Here is a 20894-nt window from a genome sequence, read left to right on the forward strand (position 1 = left end):
CTCAGCCAAGACAGCTCAATGTGAAATCACATGGAATGAAGTGACATGCTGAACCTTGGAGTCTTATCGAGAAGATCCAAGAAGTGAGAGCTCAACCAGTCATGCTTTAAGCTCATGAGAACAAGTCTTTCATTAGCAGCTGCGTAAACCTGAAAAGCACAACAGAGCAGAAATAGGTTTTAGCAGTTGAGTATACTTGAAGTGCAACAGGGCTGAAAATAGAGCATACAACTTGTAGTGGCTGTGTAGTGCAACAGAGCTGGAAACAAGGTAAACCTCGTGAAGAGGTTGTGTAGTGCAACAGAGCGGAAAAGCGTCAAGTTACATCAAATAGTGGAACGGCTGTGTCAGAAAAGCATGTTTGTGTTAGGTGCGACAGGAACAAAAGTATGGGTCAAGTTGACAAAAAGAGAACAAGCTTTTACCCAGAAGAAAAGAGGAAGAAGCTTGTGGAACCTAGGGTTTGTGGAGAACTCTAAGAAGTATAAAAGGAAGAGGTGGTAACAAGAAGCAGTTTACGCACCCTAGACCTAAAATTGAGAGAAGCACACATGTTGTGTGTGGTGTTGTCCCACCAGTAAGATAGAGAATCTGCTGGTGGTTTTTGTAGAGGTTCACACTCGTCGAAAAAGACAAAGAGTGGTGGTTCCTTTAGTTCATGTATATTAGAGTGGTAGGCACAAGTGTGTGCTAGATACCATTGGCAAATGTGACTTTTGCGTTCTAATTCTAGTGAATGATTCTGGACTTGGTCCCGGGGATGTAGGTTATCCGAACCCTGTTAACAAATCTCTTGTGTCGTCTCTTCACTATCCTTTCATCTCTCTGTTAAGCATCGCACATAGAGATCTGTCATACAAGTCTGTAGATCTAGCACGCATCTCATTATTTCAATTGGTATCAGAGTGGGAAACCGATATGAGATTACTATCTCTAACAGGTTAGATCTTGGATGTGTTGCTAGATAAGAGAAAAGAGAAGCTTTGTATCGTTTGAGCAGGAATTTCAGAGTGTTTCTTCAGTTTGGTGAAATTGAAGAAACGAAGAAAACAAAGAAAGATATTGATGTCTCAATTGATGTCAAGTCCATGGATTTGTCAGTTTAGTCCACCAGAATTCTCAGGAAAGTCTTTGGGAAGCTTCTTGCCGTCGAGTATCTAAGAGGATGAAAAAAGATGAGTTTTCGACATGGGCCAGGTTTAAACTTTTGACCTAATTTTTATGAATCATTTCAGGCCCATCAAAGCCCATTATGGAGTATAGTGTGAATTATTCAGAACATCCATTAAAGAAAAAGAGGATTTCTTTGGATCGTTTTGGTAGTTTTAGACACATGTGCAATAGAGAGTCTTTTTCTTTGTTCATCATAGTTCTGTTGATAGAGAGAATTTAGCCAGCGGTGTTTTCAGAATCTGGGCTTCTTAGAATCGACCTTAGGGGTGTAGATCTCACCAGAAAATGCATTGAGATCGATTGGATGTTGTATTTTGTTTCTCCGAGCTGGTGTTGTAGTGTCAGTTGAGGAAGAAATCGATTGTTTACTTTTGATGTGAAGAGATGAGCTTCGATCGTTTGAAGTTGGTTGATGGGTACAAGCATGCTGAAGCATCTACACAAATCAGAGGCTGTTAAGGTTGATATGAAATTTGTTGGACATTTGTGGAAAGTCTCAAACACAGAACGAAGAATCACGAAGAAGAAATTGATGGAAAGTGTGAATTCTTTTGTCAAAGAAATCTGGTTCAAAATGAAAAAAAAAAATTCGTTGTTCTGGGTCTATGTCTCTTATGAAGAAGTTGGCTTTATGTTGAGAGGGATTTCACTTGAGTGGTTTTGGGTTTTCTGTTTTATGATTTTGTTGAAGCTGATGAGGAAAAGGTTTTAGTTGGTAGCCTTCACTGACAAAGAAAAGAAGGAATTCAGGAATTCATTGTTTCGAGACTTGAAATTCAGAAATAAGGGAAGGAAAAGGAGTGAAGCTGAGGTTAGTCAGTTGAAAATTGTGGTGATTTAGGTTGAGCAGCAAAATTGGTGTTATTGTTGGTGTTGTGTTCTACAGAGAAGAAGTAGATTGTTTTTGGGTTTCTTAAATCAACAATCTCGTGTTGTCGTCTGAATGAAAGTCTGTGATTTGAGCTTTATTTTCTCTATTGAGATTGAGACTTATTTCTTCTTGGTGTGTACTTCATTTCAAGTGATGTTGGTTTTGGTCGAGCCTTTATGGTGTTTCTCCGATGAAGAAAAAGAGAAATCTCTCTTGCCGTATGGATCTGGGTTTGATGAAGGAAGTTAGTTTATTTGTGACTGGTCTACTTCTCTTGAACCAAGAATTTGCAAGTTTGGATGTTTGATCAAGAAAAGTGGAAGAAAATCGCTGGTTTCGGTGGATGTGATATGGAAAACATTGGAACTTGGCATTAGTGTTGATTCAATAGAGAAGGAGCTCTTGGTGAAGGTTGAAATCAATTCGTTTGCTTATGAATCATGTCACCGTTATGAAGACTCAAACTTCTGTGAAAAATATCTTCATCCGCTTCAATCACTAGTTAAAGATGTTGGGCTTCATGGCTATGATTCTGTCTCAAGGTTGGTGGAGTTTTCTCGGTGTTTACTGATTTCAGTTTTCGACTCTGAAAGTTGTTCTGGAAACCTTACTGCGAGATATTTCCAATGATATAGAGATCTCTTTCTAGTTCCTTGTTGGTTGATGGGAATCTGCTCTCAAAGTTGGCTGATCGCAGACTGTATCTTTCCAGATATGTTTTGGGGATATGGTCATAACTTTCAAACCGTAAATCCAAACCATGATCTGCTTTCACCTATGGCTCCGTATCTCTGATGTTGATCTTGTTTCTAAATTGCAGATTTTTCTGGGTTGATTTACTGCTTTGTCGATTCGTGTATCAAGAATGGTTAAAAAGTTTTTATGAAAGATATATCAAGATCTTTGAAGTCTACAAAGAGAAAAGGTCTGTGTTGTATTGATTGTGTGTTCCTATGGAACAGTTCTTGGTGAAAACACATAATCACCATGGGGGAGAAAAACAAACTCATAATGATAAAAGAAGAAGATATGAAGAAGTTATGAGTTTGATGGAGTTGCAGGTTCATGAAGCTGTTTTATGTCTGACTCTTCATCTTCGTTTGACATGGCTATAAACCTTGGATTTTAGCATTGAGAGATGTTTTGGAATCTTGAAAGCAGGATCTTTACAATGATATAAAGGTATCCTTCTGATTCTGTGTCATTTGATGGGAAACTGTTCCCAAAGTTAGTTGTTCGCAGGGTTTTAGCATTTTGGATCTGCTTTGGAAATTTGGTCTCAACTTTCAATTCACAAACCCAAATTGTGATCCGGTTTTTCCTGTGGGTTCATATTGTTGTCCTTAATCATCCCACAACATTTTGGAATTTGTCTGGGCTGTTTTGTTATTTCTTCTATGCTCTGCATCAAGGCTGGAGAAGAAGCTCAAATCAAGACCTCATGGTTGGAAAAAGAAACAGAAGTTCTTAATGTTCCTAGGTCAGATAATCACAATCAAAGTATTACGATCCATCAGTGAGTAATACGAAGTTGATTGTGAAGAAGTGTGGAAAGTCATCTGATCTGAAGGTGAATATCTTGCACCAAAGTCTGAAGTGTTCAAGGCAGACATTCACATCTATGTCACTACCTCAGAGCTATGTCAATGTAAGTAAAATCTTCTGCGTGATGGAATATGATTACAAGGAATTAATATCTGCTGGGAGTTATTGTCACGAGAGAAGTGTTACTATGAAGATGTGAAACTCATATTTTTATGTTGAAAATGGAGGTTTTAGTGAGGAATGTCCTTGAAGCTCTTATCAGATGTTATTGGTTTTGTTCTCTGTTGTGCCTTGTATTGGTTGGGATTGTGTACAAGTAAGTTGTTGCAGAATATTCAAGAAGACCTCTGGGTGTTGGAAGAGAAGAGTAAGAGCGCTCGATTATTAAAGTTTAAGAGAAGGATTCACTTTCACTAGTAGTATAAGATGGTCGGGATCAATCTGAGGTAGAATACTCAGAGTTGTGTAACTCCGGTTCAGTTCTACAAGGTTAGCGTAAGTGACATCTGCAAGGAGATGTTGTTCGGAATCAATCTGAGGTAGAATACTCAGAGTTGAGTAAAACCGATTAAGTTGTAACCCAGGAAGCTGAAGTGTCTTGTCAGTGAAAGTTGGGACATCGCTTTTGAAATTCAAGAAATTGTTGCTGCTCTAGTTTTTAAATCTGAGGATTGTTTATGAGCTTCTTCTTTTGTGTGTTGAAGAAGGATGTTCCAAATACTGAAACAACAACTGCTTCAGAAGCTGCAATCGTCTATCTTATTCACTGGTTCACTGTTGGGATCAAAAGATGTTGTTTAAAGGTTGCCTCAAGGTATATTCATCTGGATTTATCTCAACATTACTTTTAAGGTGAAGAATATTTTTATGGTCATGACGTCTTTTCGGTGTTGCAAGCAACTAGTGTGTGTGTGTGGTTCTGTACCAAATCTCTGGTCTGCATATTGCTTGAGGTTCAGGAGGAGTTTCAAGAAAAGCATGGGTGTGATATGTATTGTAACTGGTTGATTTGGAAGATACCTCTACTTCATGAAGTACAGTATATGAATCTCTGATCTGCCTTAGTAAAGAAGAGCGTCTTGAAGCCTATATTTGCAAGGATGAAAAACAGTTTTCGATTAAGACTACTTGAACAAGCTAGTCTACAGAAGCAAAGACAGAAGTTGAGGCTATTCAGTCAGTGCTACATTTCACAAGATCATCATGGTTCGAGAGAATTGTCTATGTTTCCGCTGCGACTACAAAGGTATTATTTTGATGATCATGTTATTGCTTCTGATCAGTTTTGCTTCCCATTGTTCAAAGGCTGCGATTTGAAAGGAAGCACCATGCTTGCTAGTGCTAATGAGGTTATGATTGAGTTAAGAGTCATCAGGTTCAAAGAGGATTTTAAGATGTCCTCACAGTTGTGTTCTCAAAGAAGTGTTCTCACAGTTGTGTTCTCAAGGAAATGTTCTCGGCTCAGAACTAGTTTGTGTTTTGTCTTCAGAAATTAGATGTCTTGTGCGTTCGGCAGGCTTTGATCCTGATCCTATTGGCGACAGCGGTACATTTCTGAAGATGGGTTAACTAGTTCTGAACTACTCTCATATGTGTTATTGTAACCAAGTAATCATTGTCAATGGTTTGATGGCTGATATCGTGTTCTGGTTTTATGATTTTGGTATGTGTGAAGTTTCTGCAGTGTTCAGGCAAGTCTGAGCAGACTCTTAACATCAAAGCAAGAGGATGATCATTATTTTGCATAATGAGTTCTTTATTGGACTATGCTCTTGATATGTTACTTTTTACCTTAGTTATGCACTCAAGCAGAGGGAGCTTTTATGGCTGCCTTGCAGGATGAGTTAGTGCCATTGATTGCTTGAGTATCAAACTGCGCTTAAAAGGGAGACTTCTTGTACTTACTCCCATTTGCTAGTTGTTGGGTCTGCTATGTTTGTGGCATTGCTGCTGTCACAACTTGAAGGTGTTTGATAAATGCAGAAGATGGCGTTACATTCAAAATCCAAAGTTTGATGATGATGAGTTTGTTTCATTGTATGAAGTGGAATATCAAACTAAGCTATAAAGGGAGACTCTATGATTTACTCCCATATGCTAGTTGTTGTTGTTGTTATGCTATGTCGTGGTTGCAGGCAACACTTGGAGGCGTTTGATATTCACTGAAGATGTGGTCAGGTCAAAATCAGGAACTTGATGGGTTATGATTAAGGGAGAGCTAGAGTCCTTCAACTCAGTCAACAAGGGAGAGATTGATTTGTGTGTTGACCAAGTTTGAAGTTGTTTGAAACGGATGTGCCAAAAGAAACATGATATTTACAGGTTGCAGATCATCAACGTTTGTCAGTCCTACAATTCCGAGTTTGAAGTTGTTTGAAACGGATGTGCCAAAAGAAACAAGAACATGATATTTACAGGTTGCAGATCATCAACGTTTGTCAGTCCTACAATTCAATCAACAAAGGAGAGATTGAAGATACATTGTGTTGACAGAATTGTAAGACTAACAACAAGGCGTAAATAAGCAACTATTGAAATAGAAGAGAGAAGATCACAATGACAGAATCCTCTTAAGGACAATGAAGCTGCCAAAGATTATGCTACAACATGAAAGCTTGAAGATCATCAAGTGCAAGAATAGAGAAAGCTTGAGTTCTATAACTCAGTAACAAAGGGAGAGATTGAAGATATATTGGTGTTGTTACTGGTTATACAACACAAGAGAGATGATCAAGAAGCAATGAGTAAACCTGATACAACCAAGAGTACAGACACAGATTCATTGAACGTTGCAGTGAATAAGTCTGATACAAACACATGTTCAGACATAGAAGCAGTGAACAAGATGGAGCATGTGTAACCAGCTACAGACACAGACGCAATGATTCCTGATGAAGAGAATCAGAGAATACTACCTCAGTCAAGACAGCTCAATGTGAAGTCACATGGAATGAAGTGACATGTTGAACCTTGGAGTCTTATCGAGAAGATCCAAGAAGTGAGAGCTCAACTAGTCATGCTTTAAGCTCATGAGAACAAGTCTTTTATTAGCAGCTGCTTAAACCTGAAAAGCACAAAAGAGCAGAAATAGGCTTTAGCAGTTGAGTATACTTGAAGTGCAACAGAGCTGAAAATAGAGCATACAACTTGTAGTGGTTGTGTAGTGCAACAGAGCTAGAAACAAGGTAAACCTCGTGAAGAGGTTGTGTAGTGAAACAGAGCGGAAAAGCGTCAAGTTGCAGCAAATAGTGGAATGGCTGTGTCAGAAAAGCATGTTTGTGTTAGGTGCGACAGGAACAAAAGTATGGGTCAAGTTGACAAAAAGAGAACAAGCTTTTACCCAGAAGAAAAGAGGAAGAAGCTTGTGGAACCTAGGGTTTGTGGAGAACTCTAAGAAGTATAAAAGGAAGAGGTGGTAACAAGAAGCAGTTTACGCACCCTAGACCTAAAATTGAGAGAGGCACACATGTTGTGTGTGGTGTTGTCCCACCAGTAAGATAGAGAATCTGCTGGTGGTTTTTGTAGAGGTTCACACTCGTCGGAAAAGACAAAGAGTGGTGGTTCCTTTAGTTCATGTAGATTAGAGTGGTAGGCACAAGTGTGTGCTAGTTACCATTGGCAAATGTGACTTTTGCGTTCTAATTCTAGTGAATGATTCTGGACTTGGTCACGGGGATGTAGGTTATCCGAACCCCGTTAACAAATCTCTTGTGTCGTCTCTTCACTATCCTTTCATCTCTTTGTTAAGCATCGCACATAAAAATCTGTCATACAAGTCTGTAGATCTAGCACGCATCTCATTATTTCAGAATCAAAATATGCAATGATAATATATAGCGATGGAGACATCAGAATCACTCAGAGGATGGAATTTGACCAATGTGAACTTGTTGAATCTTGGAATTGGTCCAAAAGAGAGGCCATCTTTCCCGACCAATCTTATATAGTATTAAAATTAATTTAGCAGTTAAATAAGTTACCTAAAAATAAAACACATAGATATAATTTCATTTGTCTCATCATTGATACTAGTTTAGTTTATGAACATTTTTATGAAAACTACTATTGAAATCTCAAGACCTCTTTTTTTAATAAGAATGAAATTTAGGGAAAAAAAAGTTTCAACACGGTAAGTTTTCGAAATTAATTATACTATCACCATAAACATTTAAGGACATTTAATTAATTTTTTTTATAATAGCCGCATATATCATTTTCAAACCAAAATTGTTTCATGGAGTTTGGTTTATAATAAACGAAAACGATGCATATATCTTATTTGATCCACATACAGTATGATGTCTTTTGTAAAATTTTATACTTTTTTGAGTAATGAGTAAAATAAATTACATTCCAAAAAAAAACGAAAAGGATCAAAACATTTGAAGCTCCAAATCATTCATAGCTTTATCTTTTTTTATTTTATTTTATATATATGTAATAAATAAGTAATGGGCCATCACATTCCATTTATTAAATAAATACTATTATGAAAACATTATAACAATTAATTTTTCTATATCATCATCATACATAAACAAATTATTTTCTCTTTCAAGATTCCTTTGACCAATGCTATAATGCTATTATGACATTGCCACACAAGGTAATTTGGTAAAACATTGTGAATTCAAGCCTACTATAGATACTGTCGTCCTTTATTTGGTAAAAAGTCAACTTTCATTTTCAAAACTAGATTTGCATACACATGTTGACTGATTTGTTCACTTTTTCTCTTTCTAGAATCTCCAATATTTTTTTTTACCAAAGACATTCAAAACAACAAAAAGTACAAAATGGTAAAAATAGAGAGTATTGATAATTAGTTACTTGATACACTTTGAAAAATGAAAACTACTTGGAATTTCTTTTATGCAAATTTAATTTTTCTTTTTCAAAAAATATATTAAATTAGAATGATTACTATAATCCCAAGTGTCCTCCCTCGAACCAATATGTTTTTTACCAAATACATATAAAATGTTATGGTCTGAGGAGTGTACGGGCTTAGGTCTGGAACCTCTTAGTAATTCAAAAATATATATATATACTAAATCCGGATCCGCACGTACGTGCGGGATTGTTTTCAAAAACCAAGTTTTTTTTTTTTGTATTTGTGTCTGTAAATATTTGAAATTAAGTTATAATTGGTTTATGTCAAAGTTGTTTAACTTATAAACAAAAGGAAATCAATTCTTTATAGTTATTTGGTTAGAGTTTATAATTTGTTATAGAGAATAAAGGAGAGTAAAGAATGTGTTGTGAATGTAGTACAGAAGATTTGATGTGAATGTAGTATGTTTTTTTTTTTTTTTTATCAAAATCAGATCTTTCTCAATTAAACTATGTTAGCGAGTCGAACTCGAAAACTACTTGCATATTGTACTCTTGATTATTGTCCAAGTTATTGTAGTACTTTATAGAGCATAAGATTAAGATACAATTTTTTTTTTTTTGGAATCTATATTTGATTGAGCTACCTATAATTGAATAATTAGACTACAAATCCTATAATTTAAATCCATTGCATTTATTAAGTCCAACCTAAAAGTTATGGGTTAACAATTATGTGTTGGACTCGATTTAGTCCAAAACAATAATCTCTTTGTAATACCCAATTAAACATGGAAACCGATTCACCAAACAAAAAAAAAACAAAGTAACCGATTGCAAGGGGAAAAAGTTTCGGTGATAGTCCGACGGTAAGAGGCGAAAAGTTGAACCTTTTTCTTCCACATAAACAAACTCAATTGAAACATCAAGCGAGATCCCATTTCAGCAATAATTGGCCGAATCTAGTGAGATCAACACTATGTGTGTTATTATAGTGCAAGGTAAGCAATTACAGTTTCTTAATTTGTATTTTTGCTGGGTTTTTGATTTCTATCAGGTTTTCATTCTTCTTTTATAAATCTTGTTTTCTTGCAAGTAATCAATGGATCAAAATTGAGATGGGTAGTCCACGATCAACGCCCAAAGCAAGGTTCACCATCGTTTATATATCAGGTTGGTTAACTTACTCAATTATCTGAAATTTGTTTTAGATGAAAATTAGATTAAGGAAATTTCCAAATAGGTTTCTCAAATTAATCTCTAGATCCCGATGATGACAGTTTTGAAATCTAAATCGGGATCCTCCTCTTTTGATTATATTGCTTTGTCATATTATCATTATCTATGATTAACAGGAAAAATGTTTAAAAAATTGAACCATCAGCTCTACTTCTATACTATTCTAGAATCCACAGACTCCTCCGATATCCAAATAATTAATCTTGAAGCGTCTGCGACATTTTTAGGATTCTAATGTCTTATTGTAGACTCTTTCTTTATAAAAACTGCGTTGAACCGATCTTAATTAGAAAAATCTCATGATAAAATAGGTCCCACCTGAAAGTCTTAATAGATTTCAACATGATCGGTAATGCAATGTTTGCAAAGATATAAAAAGAATGTATAGCAACTTAAACAATTTGATTTCATGTAAGACACATAATCCACCATTGATCATCACTCACGCCTTCACCAATACCTACCTGTAATTCAGCCAACCGAGAATAAGCCAAAGGAATATAAAGTAAACCATAAGTTCTAAAACTTAGTGTAATACTTAAATAAATACATACCTAAGTAACAAGTTACTTCATGTCCAGAAATTGCCTATATGTTTTGAAAAACTTCTTTGAACACCACATTCATGGTTTTCTTTTGTGGCTTCCCATCTTTATCAACGATTAACACCTTAAGCCCCTTCTTAGAAGTAACTCTTGATAAAGCAACATAGAGCTGGCCATGTGAAAAACATGGTCGGGGTAAATACAAACCAACGTTGCTCAACGACTGTCCTTGACTTTTATTAATGGTCATTGCATAGGCGACAATCAATGGCAATTGTCTTCTACGCATGATGAAAGGAAGTTATGTCTGAAGGAGTTAACAATAATCGTGGGATCAGCACTTTATCTCCAACTCTATCTCCTGTAATGATAATAGCTTCCAAAACAAACTCTGCCATTTGTGTAATTTGTAAACGTGTACCATTCATTAGCCCACCTCTTGCATCTATATTCCTTAATAGCATGACTGGACAATCAACCTTCAACCTAATGATGTGGTTCAGAATCCCATAAACCTTTATGCTGTTCAAGAACTCTTCAAGTCCAACTACCAATCATCTTCAGCAATTATGCTTTCAAAGCTCTTCAAGTCCAAATACCAATCAGTTGAGAGCGAAGGAGATCGGCTTATGATTGTGGTGTTAGTAAAAGACATCTTGAAAGCATGTGATGTTGCCCTATACTTTCCCATAGACTTAGTCAGCTGAAAATTCTCCACAAACCTCCACTCTCCAGCAACTACCATTCTTTGGAACTTGTTAACATGATTCTTTTTAACAGTGGCATGGAGTTCCCTATAGTCAGCAAATAATATATTATTACTCACGTAATAATATACATGGGTTTAAAAATATAAGTAGATAGAGTAAATGAATAGAATCTGACCTCTACATCAGCTAAGATCATTTCTAAGGTTTCCCCACTGTAAATCATATATTGTTCCACTCATAAACGATCCACACTTGGATCTTCCAACTCGTCTTGAAAGGTTTTATGTTAGCAAGACTCGTGGTTCCATTATTTGAAGCCATTTTATGTGTGAAGTGCTTATCGTTTTTTTTGTTGTTAACGATTTCTTGTATTCGCCATTCGAATTATATATAGTTGTACAGTTTTCAATTAAGTTGCGAGTAAATGAGCAAAATGATAATGGTAAGTAGGAGTTATTTGGTGTAATATTTTCTTATTGTTTTTGGAAACATTGCATCCGATAATTATGCTAATTATTATCATTTCCTAGTTAGAAATGTCTTAATTTGAGTGACTGGGACATAAGGTTAGTTTCCCTTTTCAACATGAGTGATATACGGAATTTTGCTAATGTTTGATTTTACCTAATTATTAAATGCTTCATTTGCGTGATTATGAACACATAAATATATATTTGTGTTTCTTTAGTATTGGTATTATTAAATGCTTCATTTGCGTGAGAATGAATACATAAATATATATATATATATATATGTTTTCCTTTAATATTAGTATTCGTTTTTGTTTAAGGTATACAATATATTCGTAATTATAGTAGTCATTACTTTTTCTTTTGTAGAGAATTATGTTGTGTTTGGAAATATTTTGATATATTGGACCACTGTATTTATTACGTGTATTGGTAATGGGTTATTGGATATTACACGTTTGGGCCACTCGTGTTACTACTAATTTAAATGCCGAGACTTTGTTGAATGAAAAAGACTTTGTTTGGTTATACTATTATATAATCTGACTCCAAATTGCTTATACATTATCCGAATTAATTACACCCGGGTCAGAGAAGGATCCGTGATTGTTGACATCGACATTTACTTCAATGTCCTTATTATCTTGTATGCTTTTAAATTTATTAAGGGGCATATTATGTCATATATTTTGATGTGTCATTTTTGCTTTGAAAAAGTGTTTCTCTTTTAATAGTATAGATATATATAACAACACTTGGTACTCTTTGAAATTAACGTGTTTGTATCTTTCATTATTTTTAATCGATGTTATCTTGATTTGTAACGTTTCAACTAAATCCGTTCGAAACACAGGATATCCAGAACTTTAAATATTGGAAAAATTAACAAATTAAACTATATTCTATTTAAAGAAAAAAAATCTTCACCTTCATAGTGGCCAGCGTTCGTGACTTATTTGGAGGACATTCAGGAAGATAATGAAGAATTCACATCATTCTCATTGATTTTCATTCCTCGCACACAGAATGGTAAAAGAGATAATCTGGCATGACGAGTTTGTTCCGAACCGCATCTTACTACCTATGTAAATGATTTTCTATTTTATTGATTTTAAGCCAATATTATATGCTGTTGACAAATTTTTTTTTTTGATAATTTAAATATAGTTGAACTTGGTAGTAAAAAAACAAAAAAAAAAAATAGTGTAATGGGGATGAGTTTTGAAGAGTGTAGAAATGGGTAAAACGAGAAGAAAAAGGTTGAATTTTTTATTTTATTTTTTGGGCTAAAACTTCTCACCATCTGACACTCTCCAACTCCTCTCAACAGAACCTCCCTCCTCTATTCAACTCTCTCTCTCTCTCTCTCTCTCTCTCTCTCTCTTTCTCGAGTCGCGTTTCTTCTTTTTGCTTGTATAGAGACATCTTCACGGTTTCCTCATCCTAGAGAACTTGTCACTTCTCTCTGGAAGAACAAGCCCAAGTTGTTAAGAAGAAGAAAGAATCTGACTTCAATCTAATTCCCAGATCCGAGTTTCTGACTCTTAGGTCTCTTTTGTATTCTCAACTCTTCATTCAAGCTACTGATTTCAATATCTCGTTTGTGTTCTTTAGTTTCTAGGGTTTTCAATTTTTATCTCTGTTTGTCTTTAATCAGAAACTGTTTCTCTAAAAAAGCTTTTGTGTTTTCTTCTTGATTCATTGGCAGGTTTGTTATATGAGTATCGAGGTTCTTTTACTGAGCAATTTGCTCCATTAATGGACTGTTGCTCCTCTTATACGGTTCAGGATTTGCGATTTCTGTGTTTTGCTTGTTACATTGTTCATCCTTTTGAAGTTTCGTAGATCGAGTTGGCGTATGGAGAGCTTCGAGAGAGTTTGAGAGCTAATTTCGATTATAAAGTTTGTAACTTGCTGTGATGGGTGGGCTTTGTTCGAGGAGTTCTTCTGTAAATAATGCTCCTGGTGGAAGCTTTGCTCATGTTAATGGTCATCTAAATAATGGGTCTGAGGTGAAACATCAGTCTGGTGATGGCAGAGCAAGAGACAAAGTTGCTGATCCTTCTCCTCTGAGGGAGGATAATGTGGATGATAAGCAGCATACGTCAGAATCGTTTTCGTTTCCTAATTTGAATGTAGTCTCTGGTGAATCTCATCCTCAGAATATCGAAGATGGAATTCCTCGTTTATCCAGGGTTTTATCTCAGAAATCTAGATCCACTAAGTCTAGGCAGGCTGCTGTGGCTAAGGTAAACAAATGTTATGCATTGTGATTGAGTTCTGAGTTCAAATTTACCTCTTTTGTACTTTACTAAGGTGTTTTTATTTATAGGTTTCAGAAGTAAGCTCTCTTTTGGGTAGGGCTGGTACTATGGGACTTGGTAAAGCTGTTGATGTGTTGGACACACTTGGGAGTAGCATGACGAATCTAAATCTTAGTGGGGGATTTTCTTCTGCGACGACAGTTAAAGGGAATAAGATCTCAATCTTGTCTTTTGAAGTTGCTAACACCATTGTTAAAGGCGCCAATCTTATGCATTCTCTTTCGAAAGATAGCATCACACATTTAAAAGAGGCAGTGTTACCTTCAGAAGGTGTCCAAAACCTAATATCGAAAGACATGGATGAACTGTTGAGAACTGCTGCTGCGGATAAAAGGTAACAGCCTCTGACAATGTTTATGTGTTGACGCTATATACTCTTACACTGTTATTTGTAGTTTGGAGATAGGTGATTTACTTTTTGTAAACAGGGAAGAGTTGAGGATCTTTTCTGGAGAGGTGGTGCGTTTTGGGAATCGTTGCAAGGATCCTCAATACCACAACCTGGATCGCTTCTTTGACAGGTTCCAACATGATCCTGTCACTAAGGTCACACAACGAGTCTATTCATTTTGGAAGTATCTGACCTTTCATTAGTTCTGTGTTATGATTTAGGTTGGGCTCTGAATTTACACCCCAGAAACATTTGAAACAGGAAGCAGAAACCATAATGCTCCAGCTGATGTCATTTGTTCATTTTACAGCTGTACGTATTTTTCATGCCAACTGGTGATATTGGGTCCTGCTTGACTCTTTCAATGGCGATTTATTCTGATTATCTCTTATGTTTCAGGACTTGTATCACGAACTCCATGCGCTGGATAGGTTTGAACAAGATTACCAACGTAAGATCCAGGAAGAAGAGAACCCAAGCACAGCACAACGAGGTAGGTAGCAAATAGGAATATATGTTCCCCAAAAATATATCTTTGGAAATGGGTGATATTGTTTACAGTCTATTATATTTTATTTGTTGGTTATCGTTCTAATATCTCTTCCGTTTTTGCTAGGTGTGGGAGATACACTTGCTATCTTGAGAACTGAACTAAAAAGTCAGAAGAAGCATGTAAGAAACTTAAAGAAAAAATCTCTTTGGTCTAGGATCTTGGAAGAGGTAAGGACTGCAAACTGATAAATCATTAAGTTTCCTATTTCGGGAAGTTTCTGGGTTCATCTGGACTCCAATGTTAATTCTTGACAACACTAATAATGCTTAGGTAATGGAGAAACTTGTAGATGTTGTCCATTTCTTGCATTTGGAGATTCATGAAGCCTTTGGTGGTGCAGGTGAGGCTCTTATTGGATAAAGCAGTTTAGTCTTATAATAACTTTCAAGAAGATTGAGTATTTAGTGTGTCTGTCTTTTCTTTTTTGGTATCTAAAATGTAACATGTCCTTACAAACCATGATCATTCTACCTCATATGCAGATCTTGATAAGCCTGCAAATGACCCGCCAATCAATCATAAGAAATTGGGCTCTGCTGGTCTTGCCTTACATTACGCAAACATCATCACTCAAATTGACACTCTTGTAAGTTATTATTCTGATTTATCACTTAGTTTTACTTTCTGTGTTTTACAAATTCGAGTTGCCTGGGATTGTGAATTGTCTGTCTCGTATTTGTGAATTTTCTGTTTCGTTTTCGAATGGTTACCCGATCTCGTTAGTAATATCAGTATCAAAATGATTGGACCTGTATGGACGTTGGTTAGTGGAATTTATTTTAATTAACTTATTTTTTCATTTCAATGAGTAGGTATCCCGGTCTAGCACTATGCCTGCAAGCACAAGAGACGCATTGTACCAAGGTTTACCCCCAAGTATAAAATCTGCTTTACGGTCCAGAATACAGTCCTTTCAGATTAAGGAAGAGGTATTACTATTATTCCATACTGCCCATAATGCTTTTGTGCTGACAAATGAATGGACTACATGCACTGTTTTTTACCTGAAATGTTATTTGTTATTTGTATGCCTACTCACCACACATCTGTTTTGTTTGAAACAGTTAACTGTTCCTCAAATAAAAGCCGAAATGGAAAAAACGTTGCAGTGGCTTGTTCCTGTTGCTACAAACACAACCAAGTAAGCTTCTGCATAATAACTTGATTTTTGTCATCATTAGAACTGTGTTCTAACTATTAAAGTAAGTCAGACTTATGCCTCTGTCTTTTCTTTTCTCAACCAGAGCACATCACGGGTTTGGATGGGTTGGGGAATGGGCAAGTTCCGGGTAAGTCCTGAGTACAAGCAGATATTAAGGCTATACTCTTTTCGTGCAGATATCTCGTTCCTTGCTGAATGTTAGATTATGCAAATAATTTCAGGTCGGAAGCGAACCAGAGACCTGCAGGACAAACAATACTAAGGATAGATACACTTCACCATGCAGATAAAGAAAAAACTGAGGTTTACATATTAGACCTGGTGGTGTGGCTTCATCATCTCGTTACGCAAGTCAGGGCCACTACTTGTTATGGTCTAAGATCTCCCGTTAAGTCTCCAATCAGATCACCTAACCAGAAAACGATCCAACTCTCCAGCGGTTCACACAACCCAAGTCAGGGTTCTCCATTGCTAACTATAGAGGATCAAGAGATGCTTAGAGACGTAAGCAAGAGGAGAAAAACACCAGGAATAAGCAAAAGCCAAGAGTTTGATACGGTGGCGAAAGCACGGCTTTCTAAGCACCACAGGCTAAGCAAGAGCAGTAGCCACTCGCCAATGATGGGAGAGATGATGAAAAATAACAAGGATACTTTCTCAACCAGAAGACCTTCTGTTCCCATCATTGATTTTGACATTGATCGCATGAAAGCTCTTGATGTGATTGACCGCGTGGACACCATCCGAAGCTTGTAGTTAACGATGTCCATGCCCCACCGTCTGAGTTCACGATTGGGATTGGACAGACGGTAAACACCATCCTGTCTTCTCCCCAAAAACGATGATATGATGAAGAATGTGGATGTGATCAATCACATGGATGCCATCGAAATTCGAAACCCTTTATAGGTGTGATGATTCGGGTTACAGAAATGGCAAGAGCTTAGTAACTTTGTACTCTTTTTATGGGTGTAATTTGGTTTGGTTTTGTAGCATTTCCTTTGTATTGTTCATTTTTTCTTGTTGGTTTGTTGTATTGTGTACATACAAAAAACGTTTCTACATATGATCATTTGGAGAATAAATAATATATTATCTTCCCAAATGAACCAAACTCGAATTTACCATCAAACATCACTTTAAACCAAATTGGCTCAGCCAGAGATGTCAATAGACTTAACATGAGCCGTCTTGGTCTCTTCTACCTTAGGCACTGTGACAGTCAAAACACCAGTCTCCTCTTTTCTCCACGTGTCTCTCTCCGCTGATTCTTTAGAACAGAGTCGTCTTCTATATATCAACTTTAACCTCTTCTTTCTTCATCCCGGGAAGATCCGCCTTGAACACGTGCGATTCCGGTGTCTCTCTTCAGTCTCCACACGTGCGTTCACCAGTCACCACAGCTGATGGTAGAGAGACGCGGTTCGCTTTTAACAAGAGAATCAAACAAACCTATTGTGTGGACAAGTGTAGAAACAAATGTCACATCCCACTAAAACACTAAACGAAGTGTACGGGACGGAACAGAAACGAAACGGGAATTGTGCCCATTCCTATTTCCTAGTGAACACGAAAACGTCGGCATGTGTAAATTAATTGATACATGCATACAAAAGAATTTCAAAAATACGAATTAAATAATAATTTAACATTTTTGAAGTCCGTGCAAAGAAACAAAATCTTAACCCGCCACGCCTCTTTGTCCGTTCGTTCCGTTGGCCTAACTAAACCGTGAAGAATTGAAAGATCCTTTTTGTCTACAGATTCCTCCTATCCATCGCCCGGATCTGCAAAAGCTCCACAACAATGGAAGGAAAAGATCCGAATCTGTCTCTGTCTCCATCTCCTTACGACCTTCTTTTTCAAGCTCTCTCCCTCATCCCAATTCGTCACTACCTCTTCGCTCTCTTCTTTATCTCGACCATCTTTTTCTACAATTTCATCGAGTTTCACTTCCTTGGTGATGCCATTCTTCGATATTTCAGATGCAGCGTCAATCTCGTCTACAATCCAGATTCGTCTCTTTACCACGGCGTTGTTTCACGGTGTCGGATTCTTCACGGCCGGTGAGTGTGTGTATACTTTTCTGATTGATTTTTGGGCGAAATTTGTTGATTCGGTTTCTGATTTTTCGAATTCGTCTTTTTTGTTTTTACAGATATGTGGCGACGCCGTGGTTGGCGAGTCCTCATCTTCAGACTTGTTTCTTGAATTTTCATGGATTGCCTCCCGTTTTCAGCTACAGAAGGTTATTTTGAAAATTTTTGGTTATTTCTCTGCGATTTGAGTCACAAATTGTATAAAATCATTCATAGTTTGTACTGTTTTCAGGCAGCTATTTCTTGCTTCTGATGGTGGAACGATTGCATTGGATTGGCTGACGAACTCTGATGGTAACATTTTGGTGAACGTTGATTTTGATTACACATTTGTTTGTTTTTCATCGTTGAATCTGTTTTTGATTTGTGTAGTTCTTGATGGTGCTCTTCAAAATCAGAGTGAAATTACAAAAGAAGAAGATACAACGCCTATTGCAGTTGTTATTCCAGGGTTAACTAGTGATTCTTCATCTGCAGTAAGTTGTTAGCTAGGCGGATTTGTGCTTTATAACTGTAAATCTTGCCCCTGAAGTTTTTTTAGTTGAACTGTGTCTAATTGACTTTTTGATTGGTGGTTTTGTGTAGTATTTGAAGCATCTTGCCTACAACACTGCAAAAACAGGTTGGAATGTTGTTATTAGCAACCATAGAGGTTTGGGTGGTGTTTCTGTTACTGTGAGTTACGCTAGTCTCCTACCATTTCTGATTTCGTGTTTTGTAAAACGTTATGATTACTTATATAAAATCTTGTTATGCTGCAAATGAATGCAGTCCGATCGCTTCTATAATGCTGGATGGACAGGGGATATACGGGTTGTTCTTGGTTATCTTCAACAAAAGTACCCGAGGGCTCCTCTCTTTGCTATTGGAACTAGCATTGGAGCAAATGTTCTGGTATTTAATCAGGAACCTTAGTGTTTTACAGTTGAAGTGTGATGAATTTGCTTTTCTATCATGGACCTTCTGTTGCATATTGCCCAGTTGGCTGCACCCTTGCCACTTTTAGTTTTTTCATGAGGTTACTGAAACTATCTCATGCTTCAGGTCAAATACCTTGGGGAAGAGGGTGAAAAGACTCCTCTGAGGGGTGCTGTAGCTATTTGCTCTCCATGGGACCTCTTGGTGAGCTATTTTTCATTACTGTCTTCTTCTCTGTGTATTGATTCGTGTCTTAAGTTTTCTCTAATCTCTTGATGAGAAATCAAGACATCTTCTATTTTCTTCATTGGGTTCTAATTTCAGACCTTTGAACTTGTAAATAGTACTAAGGGTTTCGTTTGATACATTATGCTTTTTCTTTTCCTTTTTCTCCTCCCAACAAGATTGGTGACAGGTTTATCTGTCGGACGTTTAAACAAAAGCTTTATGACAAAGCTCTCACCATCGGACTCCAAGGTTATGCCCAATTGTATGTCCGCCACTCTGATCAAGAACTGCCTAGATTTTGAGTTTGTAAGATGGGCTGAGTGGAGAGATTTCAGATAGACTACTTTGAGAAAATGAGGTTTCAGTTATAACTTTTAGTTTCATTGCAGGCATGAACCTCAGTATTCACGGCTTGCTAATTGGGAAGGCATCAAAAAGGTCAGTCATTTATCCACAGATCCATAAGTTATGCAGCCTACTTGGTAAAAGCATTGAAACCAGCAGAGTTCATGAGCAAATAACTTACATATTTCTTTTGCTATCAACGTTGTCTGTTGTTGACTAACTATATTACTTCATCAGTCACGTTCCATCAGAGATTTTGACAACCATGCTACCTGTCTAGTTGGAAAATTCGAGGTATTGGTTCTCCTCCCTATTATCTTAACTTCTAAAGTTAGTTTCCCTCCAGAATTGGCTTTGTCACTAATATATACATCTTTGCAATGCTCTTCATAATCACCATTAAGTTCCCTGTTGGTTTAACAAAGTGACAACGGGTTGCACCTTTATGCAGACTGTGGATACGTATTACCGAAAATCAAGCAGTACCCAATACATAGGAAATGTGGCGGTGCCACTACTCTGTATAAGTGCTCTAGATGATCCATTATGCACAAAGGAAGCTATTCCCTGGGACGAATGCAGGTAAAACGCTATCTATCTCTTTCTTAAATTTTAAAATCCTGATACAACAATTAACATGAAGTTTCTATTGAAAGGGCAAACAAAAACATTGTCTTGGCTACAACAAATCATGGGGGACATCTAGCGTTCTTCGAAGGATTAACTGGATCTAGCTTATGGTTGGTATAACTCAGATTTTGAACTAAGTACTAATAGTACTTCCTGCACTAAGTACTGCCTAAATATGTTGTGTACAGGTGGGTTCGAGCCACCAATGAGTTTCTTGGCGCCCTTAGCTGCAGTCGTTATATGCATATACAGAAAGTAAATATTTGTTCGTTAGAATTGCAGTTTAGATAATATAACTCTTCTTTCTAAGATTATCAAATCTTTGTTGCATGCAGATTGAAGAAAAAAGAAGCTCAGGGTCATCAGGGAAACAAGAGCCTTTGATAAACCAAGGGCCGTACTTAAACAGTGCAGAAGACGGGTTGGTGGCAGCAGTCAAATACGAGAAAGACAGCGATACCACCGCAATGAAGCAGAGAGGACGAAAACCTGAGGAAGATGTAACAAAGAGAAGCTTTAAGGAGCTGTGTCGGCAGACGAAACGGCCCGTATGGTTGCTTGGTTACATAGGCATGGTTACAGGTCTACCTTTACTTGGACTGCTCCTAAACTACCTCTTCCGTAAGAAGCAACGACCTACAACAACATCCAAATCCTGAAAGTTGCTTTCCTTTCTCAACAACTCCATTCACCCATTCTTATATGATCTGTCCTAAGTTATTATTATTGATTTTTTATATGTTAATAATCCTCTACAATATTGTAATCGTTAGTGGGATTATCAAGTGATTTGTTAACATTGTAAAGGAGTGGGATCTCTTAAACTCATCTTATGCATGTCTTATTTTTCGAACAATA

General features: G+C 36.9%; 3 protein-coding genes across 8 annotated transcripts; 2 read left to right on the top strand and 1 right to left on the bottom strand.

Moving 5' to 3' along the window:
* Positions 1-10249: 10249 nt before the first annotated feature.
* LOC147947002 (uncharacterized) lies at positions 10250-10951 on the bottom strand. The gene is made up of 3 exons (XM_087507324.1): positions 10758-10951; positions 10597-10692; positions 10250-10487 (listed from the first exon to the last, which is right to left on the bottom strand). Exons 1-3 carry the CDS (start codon positions 10949-10951, stop codon positions 10250-10252), a joined length of 528 nt encoding a protein of 175 aa, XP_087363450.1.
* A 1682-nt stretch (positions 10952-12633) lies between these two features.
* LOC104777419 (protein PSK SIMULATOR 1) lies at positions 12634-16921 on the top strand. Of its 3 annotated transcripts, none has more exons than XM_010501674.3 (13): positions 12634-12934; positions 13095-13635; positions 13719-14044; positions 14139-14231; positions 14323-14413; positions 14501-14594; positions 14718-14821; positions 14925-14994; positions 15137-15240; positions 15467-15583; positions 15719-15795; positions 15899-15943; positions 16038-16921. In XM_010501674.3, the coding sequence occupies exons 2-13, from the start codon at positions 13306-13308 to the stop codon at positions 16570-16572; spliced, it is 1986 nt and encodes a 661-aa protein (XP_010499976.2). In that variant the 5' UTR covers positions 12634-12934; positions 13095-13305; the 3' UTR covers positions 16573-16921. The 3 variants fall into 3 exon arrangements, with proteins under 3 accessions (XP_010499976.2, XP_010499977.2, XP_087362027.1); XM_010501675.2 differs by having other exon boundaries at positions 12649-12934; positions 13726-14044; XM_087505901.1 differs by lacking the exons at positions 12634-12934; positions 13095-13635; positions 13719-14044 and having other exon boundaries at positions 14305-14413.
* A 406-nt stretch (positions 16922-17327) lies between these two features.
* LOC104777421 (uncharacterized) lies at positions 17328-20892 on the top strand. 4 transcript variants are annotated; one of them, XM_010501676.3, is made up of 14 exons: positions 17328-17882; positions 17975-18064; positions 18148-18209; positions 18288-18391; positions 18501-18590; positions 18687-18809; positions 18960-19037; positions 19238-19323; positions 19451-19499; positions 19644-19700; positions 19858-19988; positions 20063-20146; positions 20225-20291; positions 20372-20892. In XM_010501676.3, exons 1-14 carry the CDS (start codon positions 17623-17625, stop codon positions 20693-20695), a joined length of 1605 nt encoding a protein of 534 aa, XP_010499978.1. In that variant the 5' UTR covers positions 17328-17622; the 3' UTR covers positions 20696-20892. The 4 variants fall into 4 exon arrangements, 2 of the variants coding, with proteins under 2 accessions (XP_010499978.1, XP_087362112.1); XR_015593582.1 differs by having other exon boundaries at positions 17402-17882; positions 19238-19367; XR_015593563.1 differs by lacking the exon at positions 20225-20291 and having other exon boundaries at positions 17415-17882; positions 20063-20224.
* Positions 20893-20894: the final 2 nt, after the last annotated feature.

Source organism: Camelina sativa, chromosome 3 (genome assembly GCF_030686135.1).
Source record: "Camelina sativa cultivar CO46 ecotype springtype chromosome 3, ASM3068613v1".
Lineage (NCBI taxonomy): Eukaryota > Viridiplantae > Streptophyta > Magnoliopsida > Brassicales > Brassicaceae > Camelina > Camelina sativa.